Here is a 22,013-nt window from a genome sequence, read left to right as displayed (position 1 = left end):
GTCCGAACCACGTGTTCCTCCGCACCTGGTGGCTTTCCCCCAGCCCAGTCCATGACTTTTACTAAAAATACCGGTCACTAAAACGTAGCCTTAAACATAACTAAGGAGAAGTTAATCACAAGCCACCACCTAAGACAAAAGGAGTCTTTTTCCTTGTTATCCTTTAATAATGTTAGATGGAATTCTCTGGGTGAGAGTGAATGGGTTGTAAAAGGAGGTGAAGAGCTTGTACGTTTCAGCAACTGTGGGGTTGGCAGAGTAAAGATGCGTTAAATAGGGCATACTGGGGCATTGATGAAAGAGTGCAGAGTGTTAAGGTTGCAGGGCATACACCAAGCAACCTTGACACTGTTATTGAAGTGTTTTGCCATTGAACGTACAAATAAAAGCAGAAAAGCATTTAAACATCCTTTAAGTGCTATATACATAAATATCAAATCTATGTGGAAGCGGGAGAGTAGTTTTCCCTTCCACTTTACTTGTTGCTACTTGACTTCTAGGTGTGTCAATTAATGTGGTCATCTCAGTGTTACCTACCTTCCTCCCTACCCCCTACGTCTTCCTTCAGTTTGCAAGGGAGAAGAGACTTTGAACATGGAATCTTAGCCAAACTCTTTCCAACACATTCATCACCAATAATAAAAAATTTAGAGTGGGAACTTTGTTGATTCATGAAGCATAACAGAATCCATCCCACTCTTTCCTAGCCTTAGTGGGTCTGCAGAGCTAACAACTGTAAAAAGTAAGAAGCAAAACCCTGAAGCAGCAGGCCTGACTCAATATGCAGGGCCTGTTTAGTTAGATGACATTTTTATTCTCATAGCTCAGAACCATATTTTAATCCCAGAATACAGTGCTGGTACTTGTTTCTTCATTTTTTTAAAGAACCTCCAAAACTGAGATTCTTATATTTCCTATACTTATAACTGCTACTCTCTCTAATCAGTAGAAACCTTAAATGTACCCACTGTACACATACATTCAGCCTTAATTCGCTATGCAGTTACCTGCTTAGTTTGTCACATCGAGGTCACGTAACTGCAAAGCTGACAATCACAGAGTATATGCAACTTTCTACTCAGCTTAATAGTGTCATGGACCATTGATTCAGACTGGTGCCTCTTGTTCCCATTATCCCACCAAACTGCCTGTTCAGATAAGTTGTACTGGCTGGCTTAGTACTGCTGGGTGTTCAAAAACCGCATGCTGGATCTGTGTACACTCATCTATTGTGCATAATTACAGGAAGTTGATATTTTGTTGTGACCACATACTTGAAGTACTTTGTCTAGCTGAATTCCCACTGTTCTTAGGTTTGCCTCTACTATTACCCCTCTTTCCAGCATCTTGAGTGACTTTCCCTGGTAAAGTGCTTTTCTTATCATTTACAAGCCACATGATCTCAAGCACTGAATCCTGAATACTTATGAATTAACTACTTGCAGCTCTGATGGACAAAGACAGGAGCACCTCATATAGTATCCTCGCAAATGGAAATGCAATTGTGTGCGATATGAAGACAGAAAAAAAATCACTCCATAAGAAAAAAGTAATGACAAACAACTATGCATCTAGCTAGATATAGGGAGCATCAAGGAGATGATGAAAGTAGGTATCATCTCATTTAGCATCCACATTATAAAACAGCCTTTAATTCAGATACTAAATCAAGCCTCCTGTTCTTTCTAGCACCTCAACCCCAAGAAAACCTCTTAAGATATGCAAGATTCCATTCTTACAGACCTTAAATATTGTGCATGCACACACTGCTGCACAATAGGAGACAGAACAGAGCAGGGGCCATGGGAAGAGTGGAGTAGAGCAGGGGTTCACACCTCTTCCATCACAAAACCTATGCAGGAAAACTGGAGATGAACCCATCTCCTCCTCCTTCCTAGCTCTGTTTCTGGAGCTGATGAGTCAATAGTTAACTTGTTCACCCCCCCCCCCCCCAAAAATCTGCCAATATTACTATTTAAACTGTTAAGTATCTAATCTTTGGCCCTGTTCACTGAATTTAATAGATAAATACAATGAACCATGATTCATTTCTACTTGATTTTTCTTTTTTTAAGTTAGGTGAACATCTATTCAGTTTATATTCTATAATTTATTAACCCCCTGGACTAACTGATCTTCTATTGATGAGCAAGTGTAACTCCAACAGAGTAAACAAAATTTTGAAGAGAATAATTCTTAGTTTGATGTTTTGGGGAGGAGGGAAGCAGCGGAGAGAAATCAGGGTTCTGATGGGAACTCAGGTTGCAACCTCAATTATGTAGTGGATACTGCGCATCTCCATAATACAAAATAGTATTAGAGAACAAATTGTCTGTTTTCTGTTTTGTTTCTAACCACTTTGTATAGGGACACTTATGGCATTTACAAGTTATTCTAACAGAGTTAAAGGCACAAAGATACTAACTTATGTGGGCATAAGATATTCATTAATAACATTACTAACCTGCCCTTCATTTCCCTAATGAATAATACATACAACTTGTTCATAGGAGATATGGCACAGAAGCAAGATCTAGAAACGCTCCTGAAACTGCAGTCGTAAGAGTTGACCCATGAATTTAAGAGCATAAATTAAATTTACTAATTTTATTTTTAAAAGCATATTAAAATTTAATGAATATATATGTATGTAGTCTCATTACTCTACTATACTTGTACAGTATGAATCTCTTCCCACTATAATAAGGTGGCAGAAATTTTAAACTATAGTAAAAGGTACAAAAGTTAGTGTTATTCCACGACCAAAAGTAAAAAAAATAATCTATTTTTATTTGAATTAAAGATGAAAACAAGTAAGAACCGTGAGAGAAAAATACCTTAGAAGAGTACTGCATCGGTTATTTATGTACTAACAAACAAAAAAACCCCAATCATCAGAAAACCAAGTAGTTCAAAAGAGTTAGGCTTCAAGAAGTCATTTGGAAGTACAAAGGTAATGTCAAAGAACTTTACCCATGGGTTTTTTTTTCGGCGGGGGGGGGGGGGGGAGGAGGGGTAAGAGGAGTATAATCATAGGTACCCAATCCATATTTAGGCAAAGTGGATTGAGTTTCAAAAGTGCTGAATACTCAGTTTCCTACTGAAGCACTTTCCTCTTAAATGTTCCCTTTGTCCAAACCCAAATTGTATTATAAAATCACACACCAAGAACACTAACAAGACAGAATTGTTCCACAAGTGGTTATGCGAGTTTTTTCCTTAAATTTAAAAAAAAAAAAAAAAAGACTATTGTCAATTTCAGAATAAGTTCTAGGCCACTATTTTTGTAACATTAGCTTCCAAAATATCTGATGATACAACTTTTCGTGAAGCATATTAATATATACTTTTTTTTTTAAACTTTCTGTCTTTTTTAAAACTATAAAAAGTTGCATTGGAAATACATTAGGGCAATGCAATTTCACAGAAGTCAATGTTACAAGATTGGGAAAAACTTCTCTTTTGCAAACTTTTTTTACTATAGCAAAAAGTTACAACTTACTCCTCTGATATAGTTTCATGATTTGTAAAGCTGAAGTTGGGTAAGGGTTCTTCAATTTTGGGAGTCTGGTGAACATTTAAGGCTGAAGTGGTCTTAGATGCAACAACTGCTCTTTTCTCATCTTTTTCAAGTGCTTTTCTCTTTCCGCCATTTTGAAAATATTCTCGGCACACACTAAAAAAGAAAATATCCAAAGTAATATTTCAGCAGACCAGTGGTAATGAGGTTTAGCAATACTTATAACTATAGGTACTTTGAGTCTACATGTTATCTAAAACTTGCAGTTACATTTATTATTAAAAACAGATTATACCAAGCCTTGAGATGATCAAGACTTTTGTAAAAGTAAATATTATTGGGGTTTACCTATATTAATTTGAACTCAGCAGCAGCATGACAAACTGAGAATGAAGGAAAAACAGTTTTAAATGGAATTCAATAAAGGATACAAACACTTAATAACTAGAGTTTCATAACAAAATCCCATATTGATTAAAGCTACAATACATATTCAAAGAGACAAACCCACAATGTTACCTGTAGAAAGCATTGTTTCCAATAGTTTCCAAAAGGCACTCATTATCCTCACTTCTTTGGCCATTTATTGCCCATACAGATCACATATGAAATGAGAAGTAGCTTAATTACTTCCAGATGTTTTGATCCAGAGGCAGCAGTCAAAAGCTGGACTAAGTTAAAATGAGGTATATGGATTTCTCTTTCTTTTGGATAAGTTCCGTATTATCCATACATAAATACAGTAGATCCTAACTTTCAAGGAGAGGAAATGTGGACCTAGTGAAGATACCCTTATCAGAGCTACAATTAGAAGTATATTCAACCTTCTCTCCCACTTACATACTAGCTCTGTAGTCTCCAGAAATGGGGAGGGTTAGCAAATACTTGTAAGACACTTATTGGAAAGGAGGAATATAACCCAGTCATAAGGACTGGTGTAGGTAAACTAGACAGAAAGCAGAGAAGACTTAATTATAAGCATCAAGCCCAACCTTGAAAGCCACTCCAATCTCACTCTAGAACCATGGAGCGCAAGAACACACCTGTTTATAAGCATATATTAGTAATATCAACCAGAGCATAGAAGGGGTTCACCTTTGGATTACAGAGCTTTTCCCCTATTATATAGTTTTACTATTGTTGACTGTGTAATGGGTCATTGTAGGCTCCCAGTTTAAGACTAGAAGGGCTGGAATTGTCTCAGCATATATGAGAATATAAAGCCTTTTTTGTACTAGGAATCTTGTTTTAAAACATTGTAAACGTTTAGCTGCCTTTTTATTTTGTTTATATCATGTGAAACTTGAAGTTGAAAAAATCTTCAGTTTTTCCATAGTAAGAAGAGATGCAAAGCCTCTGATCTGAGAGAGATATTGGTTTTGCTATAGGGATCTAATTTCAGGTTCTTAGACAGTTATAACGTTTAAAACAGATTTTGAACTGAGACAGATGTCAGAGATGTTTTGGAAGAACATCTTTGGATGCAGTTTCTCCCATTGAGGATTCCAAGGTCTGCACTAGAACAGAGAGATCTTGAGACAGTTCTATCAATTACCACAAGTTCAATGTTCTGCTTCTGTTCAAGCATTAGAAAAGCAATTTAGGATTTTATTAGGATAGAAGAATTTGTAGATAGTTGTGGTGATCACCACCTTACAAGTGAGAAAATCCAGACTGGCATTTAAAATGAATAAATAAATAAATGAAAAAGATAACATGGAATTCCATCTGTATCTAATTTAGGGCCCACTTCACCCCTTCCTTCTTGAAGGAACATAACTAAATTTTAGAACCACATAGCTATGCTAGCAAAAGCCCTAGTGTAGATGCAGTTATACCAGTAAAAGAGTGCTTTTGCCATAACTTATTTTGCTTGCAGAACCAGAATAGCTAGACCAGCTAAAGCACTCTTTTGCCAGTAGATACTATATACACAAGGAGAATTTTGCTACCACCAAAACCTCTATGTGGAGACATAACCTTTGATTTGGAGTTATTTTCCAAAAGATGTCTTTCTGCTTCCCTTTATATTACAAAGCTATAGTCTTCAATACAAAAGGGAAGTGGGAAGACAATAAAAAAGTAGAGTTTGAGGAAAGCACAGGCAGGGTATATGATTAATTTATTGTTCAAGCTTATTGCAATAGCACTCTAAGGTCATGTGGGGTCCAGGAATAATTCTGGAATTCAGCAGACAAATCTTGTATCAATCCTATAACTAAAGGTTTCCAAGGTATTCCCTGAAACAATCACACATACAGGGTGAGGCAGTCTCCTTATTTTAAGGCTGCAAATGGTCAGTATCGATCACCATATACTGAATTTTTACAAACCATGAAGAAATATTTCAATTAAGCAATAAAAACATTATATAATCAAAAATGAAAGACACACAGAATCTAGTTTATGAATTAATCTCAAAATATTTTTCAGCCTCCCCAACTAGGCAGCAGAAAAAATTTAAAAAATAATCCGCATAACTGTGACTCTTAATACCAAAGAAGAGTATAGATGGTTTCTCTAATGATTGTACTGTGTTATGTAGGCTAGCCCTCTAAATAATTTGCAGACAGTTGCTTTCTCAGGTATTCAGTTAGAAAAGATTGCATGGAGAAAAAAGAAAATGACGGTAGAGTGGCTATACAAGTTTTTTTTCTAGCTTTCCTCAATACAGATGCCTAAGATCTGCCTCCAAAAGCCATCCTGTCCTCAAAATAAGGCTCTTCAATATTTTCAGAGTATTCCGCTTCTGAAGAGAAACTTATGATCACATAACTGTACCAACTACAATTTATTTTTCTATGTAATCCAAGTATTTATTTTTAAAACTGTATTTTCATTCAGTTAAGCAGCAGGACATAAAGAAGGGCCACAGCACCATGTGACCCCGTCATCTCTCTGCAGATCATCAATGATACATAGAACAAAAGTTTGAGAACTCCTGGCCTTTAGAGATGAAGTAAGGAATTGCAAAATATTTTCTCAGCTCTATTTATTAAAAAGTTGACAAGCACCTGTCAGAGGATCAGTCTGCCCTGTCATCTGGCCTTCTCAGCACCAGTTTGTCCCCTGAATTTCCAAAGAATGCACATACACTACATTCAAATTAACGTCCTTTTCTTAGGATTTTGTTTCAGTAAACCAAAGAAGTTCACTAAAACTGCTTTCCCCTTCCAAGGCAAAGCAGTTCCTTTTCCTCGTCAGCAGGGTTCCACAAATAATCTCTCTTTTAGCCTTCAAGGCTTAGTCCCCCTCTATCCCTGGGTCACAGAAACTTCGCAGATTCCTCCCTTTGTTCATGCCATCCCTTAGTTTGCGCCACGCCTAATATTGTCTCTATTCAGGAGACTTACTGTGGGAAAATGTCCTGGTATTTTCTGTTCCCTTTCACTAGAGAAAGGCAGCCCCTCTTACGTGATGGCAGTCCAAAAGTGGTGCCTATGTCAACCCTCTGCTCAACTGATTTGGCCACAGACCAGAGCTGGGGACTAAACCCCAAAGGCAAGCACACCCTGAAATAGCACTGTTATATATTGTTTGATGTTTGGAATTATGTGGACAAACAGAAAAAGGAGTACCTTTCCCAAACCTGAGAAAAAGTTCTGTGTAGCTCAAAAGCTTGTCTCTCTCACCAACAGAAGTTGCTCCAGTAAAAGATATTACCTCATCCACCTTGTGTCTCTGACAAAAAGAAAGTAATTTCTGCAAGAGAAACTTTATATACGGAACACTGGGTATGAGAAGTAACACAGGGATGGATTTTCATACTCTACATCTTTAATTAAATCTAGGTGCAAAACTTGATATGCTTATAAAGCCACCGGGAAGTCATTAGAACATGTGACTATTACATAGCAAAGATCTGTATTTAAAAAAAAAAAAAAAAAAATCAGTACAGCTATAAAAAGCAGCAAGCAAGCAACTAACTTTTAAAAATACTCTACAAATAAAACATTATGAATTATTTCATAAGAGTGCATTACTGTTACGAGGGTATAAGGGAGGAGATGTTGCCTTATATATTAAAAATGTATACACTTGGACTGAGGTTGAGATAGAAATGAGAGACAGACTTGTTGAAAGTCTCTGGGTAAAGATAAAAGGGGTAAAAAAAACAAGGGTGATGTCATAGGAGGGGTCTACTACTGACCACCAAACCAAGAAGAAGAAGTGGATGAGGCTTTTTTTTAAACAACTAACAAAATCATCCAAATCACAGAAGTTGGTGGTGATGGGGGACTTAAACTACCCAGACATCTGTTGGGAAAACAACACAGCAGGGCACAGATTATCCAACAAGTTCTTGAAATGTATTGGAGACAATATTTTATTTCAGAAGGTGGAGAAAGCTACTAGGGGGGAGGCTGTTCTAGATTTGATTTTGGCAAATAGGGAGGAACTGGTTGAGAATTTGAAAGTGGAAGGCAACTTGGGTGAAAGGGATCGTGAAATGGTAGAGTTCATGATTCTAAGGAATGGTAGGAGGGAGAATAGCACAATAAAGACAATGGATTTCAAGAAGGCAGACTTCAGCAAACTCTGAGTCGGTAGGTAAAATCCCATGGGAAGCAAGTCTGAGGGGAAAAACAATGGAAGACTGTTGGCAGTTTTTCAAAGAGACATTATTAAGGGCACAAGAGCAAACTATCCCACTGCGTAAAAAAGATGAGAAGTACGGCAAGAGACCACCCTGGCTTAACCAAGAGATCTTCAATGATCTAAAACTCAAAAGAGAGGAAAAAGTACAAAAAGTGGAAACTCGGTCAAATTACAAAAGAAGAATATAAACAAATAACAAGTATGTAGGGACAAAATTAGAAAAGCCAAGGCACAAAACAAGATTAAACTAGCTAGGAACATAAAAGGAAACAGGGAAACATTCTACAAATACATTAGAAGCAAGAGGAAGACCAAGGATAGGGTAGGTCCGTTACTCAATGGGAGGTGGGGGGGGGGGGGGGGAAGATAACAGAAAATGTGGAAATGGCAGAGGTGCTTAATGACTTCTTTGTTTCGGTTTTCACCAAGAAAGTTGGTGACGATTGGACGTCTAACATAGTGAATGCCAGTGAAAATGAGGTAGTACCAGAGTCTAAAATAGGGAAAGAACAAGTCATTACTTAGATAAGTTAGAGGTCTTCAAATCACCAGGGCCTGATGAAAGACTACCCAAGGAGCTGACTGAGGAGATATCTGAGCCATTAGCAATTATCTTTGAAAAGTCATGGAAGACTGGAGACATTCCAGAAGACTGGAAAAGGGCAAATATAGTGCCCATCTATAAAAAGGGAAATAAGGACAACCTGCGGAATTACAGACCAGTCAGTTTAACTTCTGTAACCGGAAAGATAATGGAGCAATCAATTTGCAAACACTTAGGAGATAATAAGGTGATAAACAACAGTCAGCATGGATTTGTCAAGAAAAAATCATGTCAAACCAACCTGATAGCTTTCTTTGACAGGGTAACAAGCCTTGTAGATGGGGGGGAAGCAGTAGATGGGCTATATCTTGACTTTAGTAAGGCTTTTGATACGGTCTTGCATAACCTTCTCATAAACTAGATTTAGATAATGGCATAGACAGTACACCTAGAAAGTTTGTGGACGATACCAAGCTGGGAGGGGTTGCAAGTGCTTTGGAGGATAGGATTAAAATTCATAATGATCTGGAGAAATGGTGTGAAGTAAATAGGATGAAATTCAATAAGGACAAATGCAAAGTATTCCACTTCGGAAGGAACAATCATTTGCACACATACAAAACGGGAAATGACTGCCTAGGAAGGAGTACTGTGGAAAGGGACCTGGGGCTCATAGTGGATCATAGAATATTAGGGTTGGAAGAGACCTCAGGAGGTCATCTAGTCCAATCCCCTGCTCAAAGCAGGACCAACACCAACTAAATCATCCCAGCCAGGGATTTGTCAAGCCAGGCCTTAAAAACCTCAAAGGATGGAGATTCCACCACCTCCCTAGGTAACCCATTCCAGTGCTTCACCACATACCTAGTGAAATATGGTTTCCTAATATCCAACCTAGACCTCCCCCACTGCAACTTGAGACCATTGCTTCTTGTTCTGTCATCTGCCACCACTAAGAACAGCCTAGCTCCATCCTCTTTGGACCCCCCCCCCTTTCAGGTAGTTGAAGGCTGCTATCAAATCCCCCCTCATTCTTCTCTTCTGCAGACAAAAATAACCAGAGTTCCCTCAGCCTCTTCTCATAAGTCATGTGCCCCAGCCCCCTAATCATTTTTGTTGCCCTCCCCTAGACTCTCTCCAATTTGTCCACATCCCTTCTGTAGTGGGGGGACCAAAACTGGATGCAATACTCCAGGTATGGCCTCACCAGTGCCAAATAGAGAGGAATAATCACTTCCCTTGATCTGCTGGGAATGATCCTACTAATACAGCCCAATATGCCGTTGGCCTTCTTGGCAACAAGGGCACACTGCTGACTCATATCCAGCTTCTCATCCACTGTAATCCCCAGGTCCTTTTCTGCAGAACTACCGCTTAGCCAATCGGTCCCCAGCCTGTAGCGGTACATAGGATTCTTCCTTCCTAAATGCAGGACTCTGCATTTGTCCTTGTTGAACCTCATCAGATTTCTTTTGGCCCAATCCTCCAATTTCTCTAGGTCACTCTGGACCCTATCCCTACCCTCCAGAGTACCTACCTCTCTCCCCACCTTAGTGTCATCTGCAAACTTGCTGAGGGTGTAATTCAGCCCATCATCCAGATTAATAAATATGTTGAAGAAAACCAGCCCCATGACCGACCCCTGGGGCACTCCGCTTGATACTGGCTGCCAACAAGACTTCGAGCCATTGATCACTAGCCGTTGAGCCCGAAAATCTAGCCAGCTTTCTATCCACCTTATAGTACATTCATCCAATCCATACTACTTTAACTTGCTGGCAAGAATATTGTGGGAGACCGTATCAAAATAACAAGCTAAATATGAGTCAACAGTGTAATGCTGTTGCAAATAAAAATAATAATAATAATAATAAAAAGCAAACATCATTCTGGGATGTATTAGCAGGAGTATTGTAAGCAAGACACAAGAAGTAATTCTTCCACTCTACTCTGCGCTGATTAGGGCTCAACTGGAGTATTGTGTCCAGTTCTGGTCGCCATATTTCAGGAAAGATGTGGACAAATTCCAGAGAAGAGCAACAAAAATGATTAAAGGTCTAGAAAACATGATCTATGAGGGAAGATTGAAAAAAATTGGGTTTGTTTAGTCTGGAGAAGAGAAGACAGAGGGGACATGATAACAGTTTTCAAGTACATAAAAGGTTGTTACAAAGAGGAGGGAAAAAAATTGTTCTTCTTAACCTCTGAGGATAGGACAAGAAGCAATGAACTTAAATTGCAGCAAGGGTGGTTTAGGTTGGACATTAGGAAAAACTTCCTAACTGTCAGAGTGGTTAAGCACTGGAATAAATTGCCTGGGGAGGTTGTGAAATCTCCATCATTTGGGATTTTTAAGAGCAGGTTGGACAAACACTTGTCAGGGATAGTCTAGATAAACTTAGTCCTGCCTTGAATGCAGGGAACTGGACTAAATGACCTCTCGAGGTCCCTTCCAGTTTTAGGATTACCTCAATTTGAGGAGTCTAGATTTAGAACCAAGTACTCATCATGTTCTTTATAACAAGTTTAGCTGCTAACCGTTTCAACACATTGAAGTTTTGCTAAAGCTAGTTGGGAATGCTTTAATCTGGATTTAAAATAAAAATTCAGAACATCACATGCTAAAATTCTAAGAATAGTGAGATGGAACAATGGGAAATCTGATGCTTACTTAAAAATAACCACACAAGAAAACAGGAGTGTTGGAGATAAGTACAGAAGGCAAGAATATGTTCTGCACTGAAGACTCAGATTGCCAGTTTGAGACAGAGTTTACAATCCTATCTTGTTAAACCATACAAAGATTTACCTGCAACACCATTCAATTCGACCTTCCCCTTCACAAGATTTTGTCCAGTGATTATCTGCAAGGTTTTTCATTGCCACAGCATATTCACAAAGAGTTTCCTCATCCTCACAGTGTTCACGCCAGATCTTGTCAAAGTCTCCCACTAAACAAAAACAAAAACAGAGTGTGAGCAAAATAATATACGTGTTTAATGTTTGACACTAGAAAGCAGCATCTAGGTCTAAATGTCTTCTTCACAATCTTTAAAGTGTGAGCCAAGCAAATTGATTCAGTGATATCTCCTTAAGTCTAAAGGCACCCTAAAAACAGAGCAACAAAATTGCTCCCATTCATATCAATAGGAGTGTTAACTTATTAAATCTACTTATGACAACTTACATGTCAACATGCTTAGCTAACTACTGCTAATCAAAGCCAAAAAGGAAGAAGAGGGATGATTATGAAGAACTGCATAATCTACCTTAAATAGCAATTTATTTTGGTGTCATGAATGGGCAAAGCATTACCATTGCTCTTCCTCCCCCATTTGACCTCTGATTGCAGTAGGTGTAGGTATACAAAAATTTGCTAACTTGCATAACTGAGGAAATCTAAGGGAAGCAACTTAACTCCTTGTTTAGTTGGACTGCCTGTCCAAGTGTGGTTCAGGGATATTAAGCCAATTTCCTTTACTTGGAAAAGTTTCAGAAAGTATAAAATGCAGATATCAACAGAATAAGGCATATTTCCAATCAGGTATTTGCATTCTCTCATCTGAGATGGCATTCATGCCGTAAGGCCAAGAAGCAAACCACATACAGTTTAAATACAACAGAGAGCGACTGGGGAAAAGGGGCAAACAAAAAAAGCTATAGCACAGATCTGTCTGTCTGCTTTATGACTAGTTCAAGGCAGAAAAGTTACTCTGCCCCCATTAGTAAATTGACTGGCTGATCAGAACACTCGAAAGCATACATATGACACCTTTCATTCTCATTATTTCCCAAAAGCACTGAATTAAGAGAGGTGTGTGTTAAAATGTGTAGTTGGCAATAAAATACATCAGCGGTTACACAGACATCAGCCTGGAAGCATGCCTGAGTAGGGTGAGACACAGGAGCACTCTGTTCCCCCTGCTGGGTTTCCTTGGAAAAGATAGTATCAGGGGGTAGCCGTGTTAGTCTGTATCTACAAAAACAACAAAGAGTCTGGTGGCACCTTAAAGACTAACAGATTTATTTGGGCATAAGCTTTCGTGAGTAAAAACCTCACTCTATGCATCCGAAGAAGTGAGGTTTTTACTCACGAAAGCTTATGCCCAAATAAATCTGTTAATCTTTAAGGTGCCACCAGACTCTTTGTTGTTCTTGGAAAAGATGTTTCATGCAGCACCAACATACCGGTAGGACTGAACAAACATTGGAGGATAGAAAGAGAAACTGTGTAGGGCTGTGGCTACACTAGAGAGCTTACAGCGGTGCAGCAAGCTCTTTAGCGTAGCCGCTCTAAGCGGACGGGAGAGAGCTTCCCGTCAGCTTAATTACTCCAGCCCCCACGAGCGGATGTAGCTCTCCCGCCAACACAGCACGCTGTCCACACCGGCACTTAAGCCAACATAAGTTATGTAGCTCAGGGGGCTGGCTAATTCAAACCTATGAGTGACATAACTTATGTCAACTTATGCTGTAGTGCAGCCATAGCCTAGATTTCTTCACCCTCCGCTGTCTGGTAAGACACTAATACAACTCCTGTAATTTCTCTCTCCTGGTTAGTGGGTTAATGAAGCATGTTTGTGGCTATGCAAAATCAATTTAGGAAATACCAACCACTGATCAGTCCAAGCTTGGATATAAATACATTTGGTAGTTAATAAATTCTAACACAACCTTAACTGTGATCTTGCAACTGTTCCACCACAATACTCTGAATCTTGCTAAGTTGGGCTCCTGTTAATAGGCCGCACACGATAACTACAAGACTCCTGGATGAAGCTTATCTAAAAGTTACTGGTGCTTTGATTAGTTGCTCTAGTTTATTATTTGTTTACAGAGCATTCAGAAGTGTGTTAGACACCTTACACACAAACACAGGACAGGCAGTCCCTGCCCTGAAATGCTTACAGTCTAAGTAGAAACAGGATCATAAGATGAGACAAGATAAAAAAAAAGGGAGCAGTATAAGGAAAAAAAAGATTACAAACAAAAGATAAATTAACTTTGTGGTACTACACTCAATTTTACTCTTTACTATTATTAGGCCAATGCCTAGTAACTACTTATCACTGTCTTCCAACCACATTCCTAACTGCCATTTCCCACCCACGCACCCCTTACTAGTTAGCCTTGTCATACTGCTTTTCCCATATTTTAAAGTTTTAACTCTAGGAATTCCCTTTCTCCCCCCCCCCCCACCCCATCGTAATAATGCCTCTTCAAACCCTTTCCTACTATTGGTGATCCTTTCACTTTCTCCCTCACCTAAAAAAAACAACACTTGTCTAGAGTAGATGTAGAACGTTCAAATGGATTAGATTAGGCAGAGTCAGAGGAAGTCTGAGCTGTGTTTGTGGTTTTCTTTAAGTGTCTGGCCCAAAGGTCACAAGGCAGCTGGGTCTGTGAAGTTGTTACTGTCACCAGTTCTTGGGACTGTCAAAGCAGGACTGGCATAACCACTTTCACCTGTCCTGGGAGCCCTTCTGCTACTCCAGGGACTGGGCTTCCTTGTGTTAAAAAAAGAAAAAAAGAAAAAAAGAAAAAAGACATTGGAGAAAACATTACTTAAATTTTAAGGAAATGAGAAATCTTTTAAAGTCTGCCTTATTGCCATGTCTTATTTCCCTACCTCCCTGGTAGCATAAATTTAAGATGTGATTTAAGTGATAAATATTTAATACCTCGATATAACGCTGTCCTCAGGAGCCAAAAAAAAAAAAGAAATCTTACTGCGTTATAGGTGAAACCACATTATATTGAACTTGCTTTGATCCGCGGGAGTGCGCAGCCCCGCCCCCCTGGAGCACTGCTTTACTGCGTTATATCCAAATTCGTGTTATATCGGGTAGTGTTATATCGAGGTAGAGGTGTGCTGCACAGTTGAGCTCCTTAAAACACAATTTCCCCTCTCTCCTCCATATTTTTTTTTCATATTTATCATGTTTACGCTAGTATTGTTGCACTGAGGCGGCACTTCATTTTGAGGCACTCCCATTGCTCTCAAAGGCTTCACATGCAGCAAGACAATTAGCCACCTGACAAGTAATATATTCACAGTGCAAACTGAAAGGTTTCATGAACCTCCAACCATCCCCTGGAATTCCACCTTAATGACAAAAATCCTCAACTGACTTGAATATGTTTAAAAGCATACTTTTCACTTCAAACTGAATAGGATATTGACGGAACAAGCACATTCGCATGTCCTTTGAATCGAAAAGAAAGTGTTGAAAAGCCTCACTATTTGTGGACAGACTCCAAAAAGGTGTTTGCCACATCTGGATTTCAAGTCAGAACTAATGGTGAATTAATATATTCTAACTTTGTACCTAATTGGGCTTGCCATTTAAGTTTCAGAGTTACAATGGAAATGCAGACTGCAGTACATTGATTAGAGAACATAAGCTAATGAACCTTCAGAACTAGATGGGATAGAAACTGTTTTATGAATCAAAGCTTAGGTAACGGTAAATGCAGTGGAGTTTACAGGAAGGACTTTGCATAGCAAATTTGGGCTGCATGGATCTCTGGAAATAAAAAATACAATATGAAAATGTCTGACTATTTCAAAAGAATGTACTAAAGACTGATCATGATGTGTCAAAGCTTATGTTCCAGAATAACCTAGAATTAATCAGGAATTCTTATATAAAATCAGAAGGGCTTCCTTGAAGAATATTTTTTCGTGTCCCTTATATTAAGCTCTGCACTTCAGATAATCATTGCCCCCAGTTCATCTTTATTATAGGGTTTCCTTAATTTCATTCACAGTGTGTCAAGTACAGCTGTGAGTGTTGTCTCCATCTCTCCCCTCTCATGCAACTTAAATCCTATTTGAGCATGGATTCCATAGAACAGCCTTTTTTTTTAATGCCCCATTCCTCCCATAAAAGAAATCAGTCATGTAAGTGTCAGACCGCAGAGATTCCGATTGATAACAATTGCTCATAACATGAGAGTTTTACAAGCCTTGCAGGTCCCTGCTGCAGCTTTACTTAAAAAAACATTTATGTTTCTGTTTGGTTCCCTCTCTCCAAGGTTGTTAAAAATAACATATCACCAGTTCTGTATGTCCTGGAAGATTAATTCTTTAAGCAGTTACTTGGTTACCTGTCCTTGCAATTCTGTCACTGACTGCAGATGCAACTGATGATCAAAGAGAGATTCCTTATAGCAGTATATTCTTGGATATGATGCCGAAGTCCAATCCCATGTATCTATCTAGCTAAGATGCATTCCCCAGACTACGCTCTCCATCCACGTAAGCCTTCTTCAGGCTTAACAAAACAAAATCTAGTTTGTTGTCCTACACTGCTCCCCACCCCCATTTTTTCCCCTAAAGGAAGTCCTTCACACATACACTTTTAAGTAGTGCTAAATGGGATTTACATAAAAGGTAATTTTATCATCAATTAAATGGGTAATTTCTTAGAAGAGATTACTTTAAGTTTAATTAGAAAAAAATTCCTGACAGGACAAAGTTAAAGAAGTCCAGTCAAAGACAAAACTTTTTATTTATATTTAAAGGGGGCAGCGAGGCTACAGTCTAAAGAAAGTTGCATTCCCACTTCCCGTTTCTGAAATTGAAACAGAAATAAGTGATTTATATGAACAACTTTAAATTTAGATGAACAAGTGACTTAATACCTGAGTTCTGACTATACACAGCACCATAAAGAATGAGGAACAGAATCCTTGCAGCAAATGTGATAGGATAAAAGGACTTCTATAAAAAGTCTTTTTCCTCAGTTTCTTCTGCATGTTAGTTCTGGATGTGTCACTGTCCAGCCCCTTGTCTCCAACACCGGGCAGCACCAGATGCTTCAAAAGAAGATCCAAGAACTATCGCAGAAAGCAGCTGTGAGATAATCTGTCCCTGATACAAGCCTCAGCCTTACGCCTACGAATTGCTGATACTATACATCTGAGCACATTGATTGGCATTGATTCTGGTGATTAATCAGAGCTTTATTGTTGCACAGAAAAATAAGACCAACAGTTTTAAACATATGGATCAGGAAATCTGTGATATTTTTAATCAAAGCCCAAATTTATGCATTATTTCCTTTCAGAAGGGTGCAGAGATTTAATTTGTGCTTCAAGAGTCAATGGGAAGAGTGACAACGTTAAACTTTAAAAAAAAAAAAAAAAGCAATGGCACTATCCGGGCACAACTGAGAATAAAAGTAGTTCACTGTAACAACTTCCACAAGAAAAACAAAAATCCTGACTATGGTTTCTAGTCTTTGTCATCCATCTCCTGAACATAGCTGTCAGGTGGTGATAGATTCTATAGGTGAACTCACAAGTACATACCATTCTTCCCACTGTAGTGCTTACAACTACATTTCACAAGCGGATCATAGCTAATAGTAAACAAGAAAACTCACAGATCTGACCAAGTCAATAGACAGAGTCAATAGACAGCACTTCATTTCATAGTCTGTGAGTTTCCTATACTAGGTCTTCATAACACACCACATGTAGTGATATTTCTTACCCCTACTGTAAAGTGCTTTGAGAACCTTAGATGAAAAGGTGTCATCTATGTGCAAATTATAATGCAAGTCCCCACTCATAGAAGACTCCACTGGGGCACATCAGCTCTTTGTACAAAGTATGTGTGTAGTCATTACCATCAATCATGCGTCCTTTGCCATTCACCATATTTAAAATGGAACCAAAGACGCAGTTCTGGTCTGACCTATAATGACTACAGAGTTACCTTTCTAGTTGACAATTGAAACAGCAGAGTTCACTCAAAAAAATGCTACACACTACAACTCTTTCCATTCACAATGGAATGACTTATTGCCTGACGCTGGGTGGGTGGGGTGGGGGAATAGCGAACAGAAAAAAAAAAAAAAGAGGCGTTGATTACCCAAATATACAATATCAGTTTCCACAAGTTAAAAATTATAAAAAAACTGCATTCTTAAATTATGACTATCAATGGCTATTAAGAAAAATGATTACTTTAATTTTGACCTCAGCTGTTTGTTTTTCACTTCACCAGTACATACTGAGTGCATTGGCATGTCACATTACATATGCAGCTTTTTTATTCACAATTTAAATATACATAACTAAAATGTCATTTAAAAAAGGACCTGCACTATTTTATTAATGCATTTAAGAAATCGCATCAGCTGTTCTACTCTCAGAAGGTTCAAGTGCTGTAAGCTGCAGAGTAAACTAAAAAGTTAAGCAGCTTGAAATAAAGATAGTAAAAGCTGATACTCAGGCAATAACCTTTTAGATACAGCACTGTAACATTACCCTATCTATTAAACACAAAACAGACCATTCAAATGCAAAAACTCTGAAGTATACATGTCAGGTAAAATCTGTTTCTGGCCTGTTTTATGTAATGTCCATCTTGGATTTGTAAAAGGACAACTAAGCCTTCATCTTGGATACCCTTCTCCTCAGATGATTTAGTGCCCTTTCAGCCTTTTTCAAATCAAGGAGGGGAAAGGTCAGGGCAGTCAGAGTCATGTGACAGCCATAATCTGCCTAGCAGCTGCAGGTTATTTAGTGAGAGGCAGGCCTGTCACCCAGGGCTGTCCATCTGAGTGGCAGCCAGTGTCCCACACAGTTCAGCTGCCAGGAGCCCCAGAGGGACCAGGACTCTCAGGACTTTGGATTCTTGGTCTCTATTAACATACTTGCACTCAACTGCTACACACCATTAGTGAGCGCATACTTGCACTGGACTATGAAGTCAAGCAGAGACTGTGTGGGCAAGCACTGAAGACCTATCTGAGGGAGAAGATCTGCCCAAGATGGAGAAGACCTACCCAGAGGACCTGTCCACAGGCAGAAGAATACCCAGTTCCTGTTTGGTGTCCAGTGCCCCTGATTTTCACCACTATCCCTGTCGGTATCTTGAGTTTTTGTTATTGTGTCCCTGTCTCCAGGATATGGTATTGTAATACCCATTGTGGTTTTCCTCTGTTTTACATCCACAGGTTAAGGGGGTTTAAGGGCTCTGAGCTTCATGCTCTGGTAACTATTAACAACCGAGTGTGTCTTCCTTGTGTTTATTGTTTGAAGGGGGTCCTGGTCTAGTTTACTGACTAGTGGCATAATAAATATTTGTGTTACATCTTATTCTACCTGTATCTTAATAAATCACCTGATGATAGATGCAGGAGGGGGTGGGATCTGCAAACTGCCCATCTTCTGATCTGTGTAGACCATAGTTAAACTGTTTGGGGCTAACATACACGGAACATAACTTAAAAGAAATTGAAAGAAAGAAGTTGTCACAAGCAATTTTAGAGTGCCTTAAAGTCCTTAGTACAAAACACATAGCTATTTTTTTTAAAACTCTTGTAATTTAAGAGTGTTTTGGTAATTAAACTGATATTTATTTCACTAGAAATATATTACTTATTCACAACACCAAGAATTTTCTTAACTTATGGTAAACCTTCTTCGTTACCTTTGTGCATAAAAGATGTGAGTTGGGCAAAACTGAGGATAGCAACTCTGGTAAAGGTTTTGTTAGTAGAGTTTATTAAATTTTTGTTATATTCATGTTGCCGCCAGGATAGTGTTCTATCAACACTATGCCAGTGTTTGTTTATTGAAGTATTTTTAACAGTTTGTTATGGCAATCCAGAACTATAGACAGGGGCCTATATGTAGGGTAGTACATATTTATTTCAATTTATATGTCATGTTACTAGCTTATACTTTTGTTTTAATTTTAGTAAAAGGGATGCAAACCATTGTAGAGCAATGGTAAAATAAGACCGATTTGGATATAATTTGGAGTGACATTGTCCTCAAGAATCTCATCTTTTTAAAAAAAAAAAATCCATAAATGTGTCACTCAGAAATATAAAGTGACAATTAAGCTGATTCAGAACACAATGTGTGCGCTTCTCCCTGCTGCTCCTCATTATTTAGCAAAAAAATTCCTAGAACTGTGCATCTCTTTGCTGGTCCCAGAGAGAAAAATCAAGCATAGCATGTTGCCTACTGCTGCATTAAAAACAAAAACATATTTTCATGTTTCTACAAAGATGTTTATAGATGCACCCCTTTAATCTTCCATTTTAAAGGAAAGCAACATCTGTAAGTTACAAGGATACAATGACACTGCTGGAAGATTCCAAATTTCAAACACCTAACTATGGCAACATCCCATTTATACCTTAAAGCTTCTGCTTAGATTTTAACTAGAATATGTTGCCATCAACAGTCTAATTTTTAACATGCCCCCAGTGTTCCACACAAGGATTATAATTTAAAGTGTATGTAAAAATACCTCTGGTTCCTCACTGAAACAGTATATCAGTTTACACAACATGCTGAACATCAATAAATGGCAACAAACATTGTCAACTAGGGCAGTGGTTCTCAGCTGGGAGACCTCAGACTATGTTTAAGGGGTTTTCAACCTGTGGTCCGTGGACTCTTGGGGGTCCACAGACTATGTTTAAGATTTTCAAAGGGATCCGCACCTCCAGTAGAAATTTTTTAGGGGTCTGCAAATGAAAAAAGGTTGAGAACCACTGAGCTAAGGCAATGTTAGGTTAAAAAATTCCTAGGGAAACTCAACATGACAAATTCCACACTGTTCTTAAAGTCTGAGCTGACAACTCATTTTATTATTTTCAAAACTATCAAATCAGACTCTAGATTTCAGATATATCTACCTACTGTACCAACACTCTTTTATACAATTTAAATGATTAAAATGGAATATATTCTTACATTATAGTCCACTAATTGACTCTCTCTCATCCTATCCCCATTATCAGAGGAAGTTAAACAACTTAGCCAGTTCTCTGCTGTAAGTCTCTGGTATGCGATGATGGAAAAATACCCAGTGCTGCATTATGTAACAAATATGCCCTTTTGGTGCTACAGTACTGGAAAACTGTAGCTGTGGCTAAGCAGAGAAAAAGTTAATTAAAATTAGGAATGCTACTCACTATCTTATTCCACTTAAAACATTCAGCATGTTCAAAATTCTAGAAGTTTACTAATCATCTGCCCTCTTCTCACATAACATACTCACTATTTCAATGGAGCTCAAACTATTTTGCAAGACTAGTTTGTCTAATTTTATACCTGTCCAAAATGGAATATACTTAAAGAATTATTTACAAGAAAAGTAAGGGTAATTAGATATTTCTTATTTCACTTACTAGAAATAATATTTGCTTTACGAACTTTAATTTACACTTTGTGATCTAATCTGAAAAAAGGATGACACTGCTAACAATGGCAATGAAATATGAGCAAGCTTTCATTTAGCTATACGTTCCTCTGTCTGTCAGTCAACAAAAAACTCTTTTGAGGCTATGCAGTAAATGTTGGTGTCAATTTGCTGTCCCATAACTTTCAGAAGAAAATTCATAGCTGATATGACTACATTAGTTAACTCCCTCACTTAATTTTGATGTAATATTATAATCACTGATTTATTTTTAATTTGATCTTCATAGAAAATTGCAAAAATTGCAGTACAACAGTTCATTAAACATACAATTAGGGATGTAAAAGGTTAACCCTTAACCCCGGCGGCTGGAGTGGGCCTCCAGCCCCAGCCGGAGTGATCCCATCCCCAGCTGTGCCAGGCCCGTCAGAGCTACCTTTGGTTCATGGTTGAACGATTAAATATAATTTTAACCGTTTAACTGGTTAACTTTTTAAACCACTATTTACATCCCTACATACAATAGCTCTGCTGTTGCTACAGCAATGCTAATAAAACTTTGCACAGCTTATGTTATCCAAGGCTGATGCAAATTCTAGTTCATAATATCTCATAATCAGATAATTTAGACTACTTATATAAGCTCAAATGGAAGATATTTTAACAAGAGACCCAGTCAGACTACTTTATGCTGGGCCTCAAATGCATATTCAGCACACACTCATAAATAGATGTACAGTACAGACCCAAGAATACAAAAGCAAATGAAGACATTTGTTAAACTGATATCATATACTGACCTGCAATATCAGTTTCGGAAATACTATATATGAAACACAATACAAATATACCAGAAAATACTAGTCTTGGAATAATTTTGTTATTTGAAAGTAATGCCTGAAAATTACATAAAGGATCACAGGACCACTTGTTGCCTATTTTTGGAGTCTTTAACGGGAGGTATGGGGATTTTTTAGAATTGTTTGAATCACAGATACATGCGTTTTTTAATAAAAAATCCCAATTTATAATACATTTCTCTACCAAACATACTTTGACAGTTACAGATGTACTTTCCCTCTGTTTTCAAAGAGGCTTTTTGTTTGGTCACTTCCTTTTTTGTGCAGTTATATCTGTGATGCCACTGTTCAGGTTGGTAGAAACCCAATATATAG

General features: G+C 38.2%; 1 protein-coding gene across 3 annotated transcripts in view; it reads right to left on the bottom strand.

The window, feature by feature from the left end:
- BMT2 (base methyltransferase of 25S rRNA 2 homolog) overlaps positions 1–22,013 on the bottom strand; it is a 59,767-nt gene that overhangs the window by 29,116 nt on the left and 8,638 nt on the right. The window contains exons 2-4 of one of the 3 annotated variants that reach the window (XM_065556542.1): positions 13,929–14,170; positions 11,473–11,614; positions 3,503–3,676 (exon numbers count right to left, since the gene is read on the bottom strand). In XM_065556542.1, the coding sequence (XP_065412614.1) occupies positions 3,503–3,676; positions 11,473–11,543 (245 nt within the window). In that variant the 5' untranslated portion in view covers positions 11,544–11,614; positions 13,929–14,170. The remainder of the gene's footprint in view (positions 1–3,502; positions 3,677–11,472; positions 11,615–13,928; positions 14,171–22,013) is intronic. The other 2 variants (XM_065556532.1, XM_065556535.1) reach the window with 2 other exon arrangements.

The sequence above is a fragment of the Chrysemys picta genome, chromosome 1, assembly GCF_011386835.1.
Source record: "Chrysemys picta bellii isolate R12L10 chromosome 1, ASM1138683v2, whole genome shotgun sequence".
In the NCBI taxonomy this organism is placed as follows: domain Eukaryota; kingdom Metazoa; phylum Chordata; order Testudines; family Emydidae; genus Chrysemys; species Chrysemys picta.
Note: the sequence above shows the minus strand (reverse complement) of the source record. Positions and strands in the feature narration are given on the sequence as shown.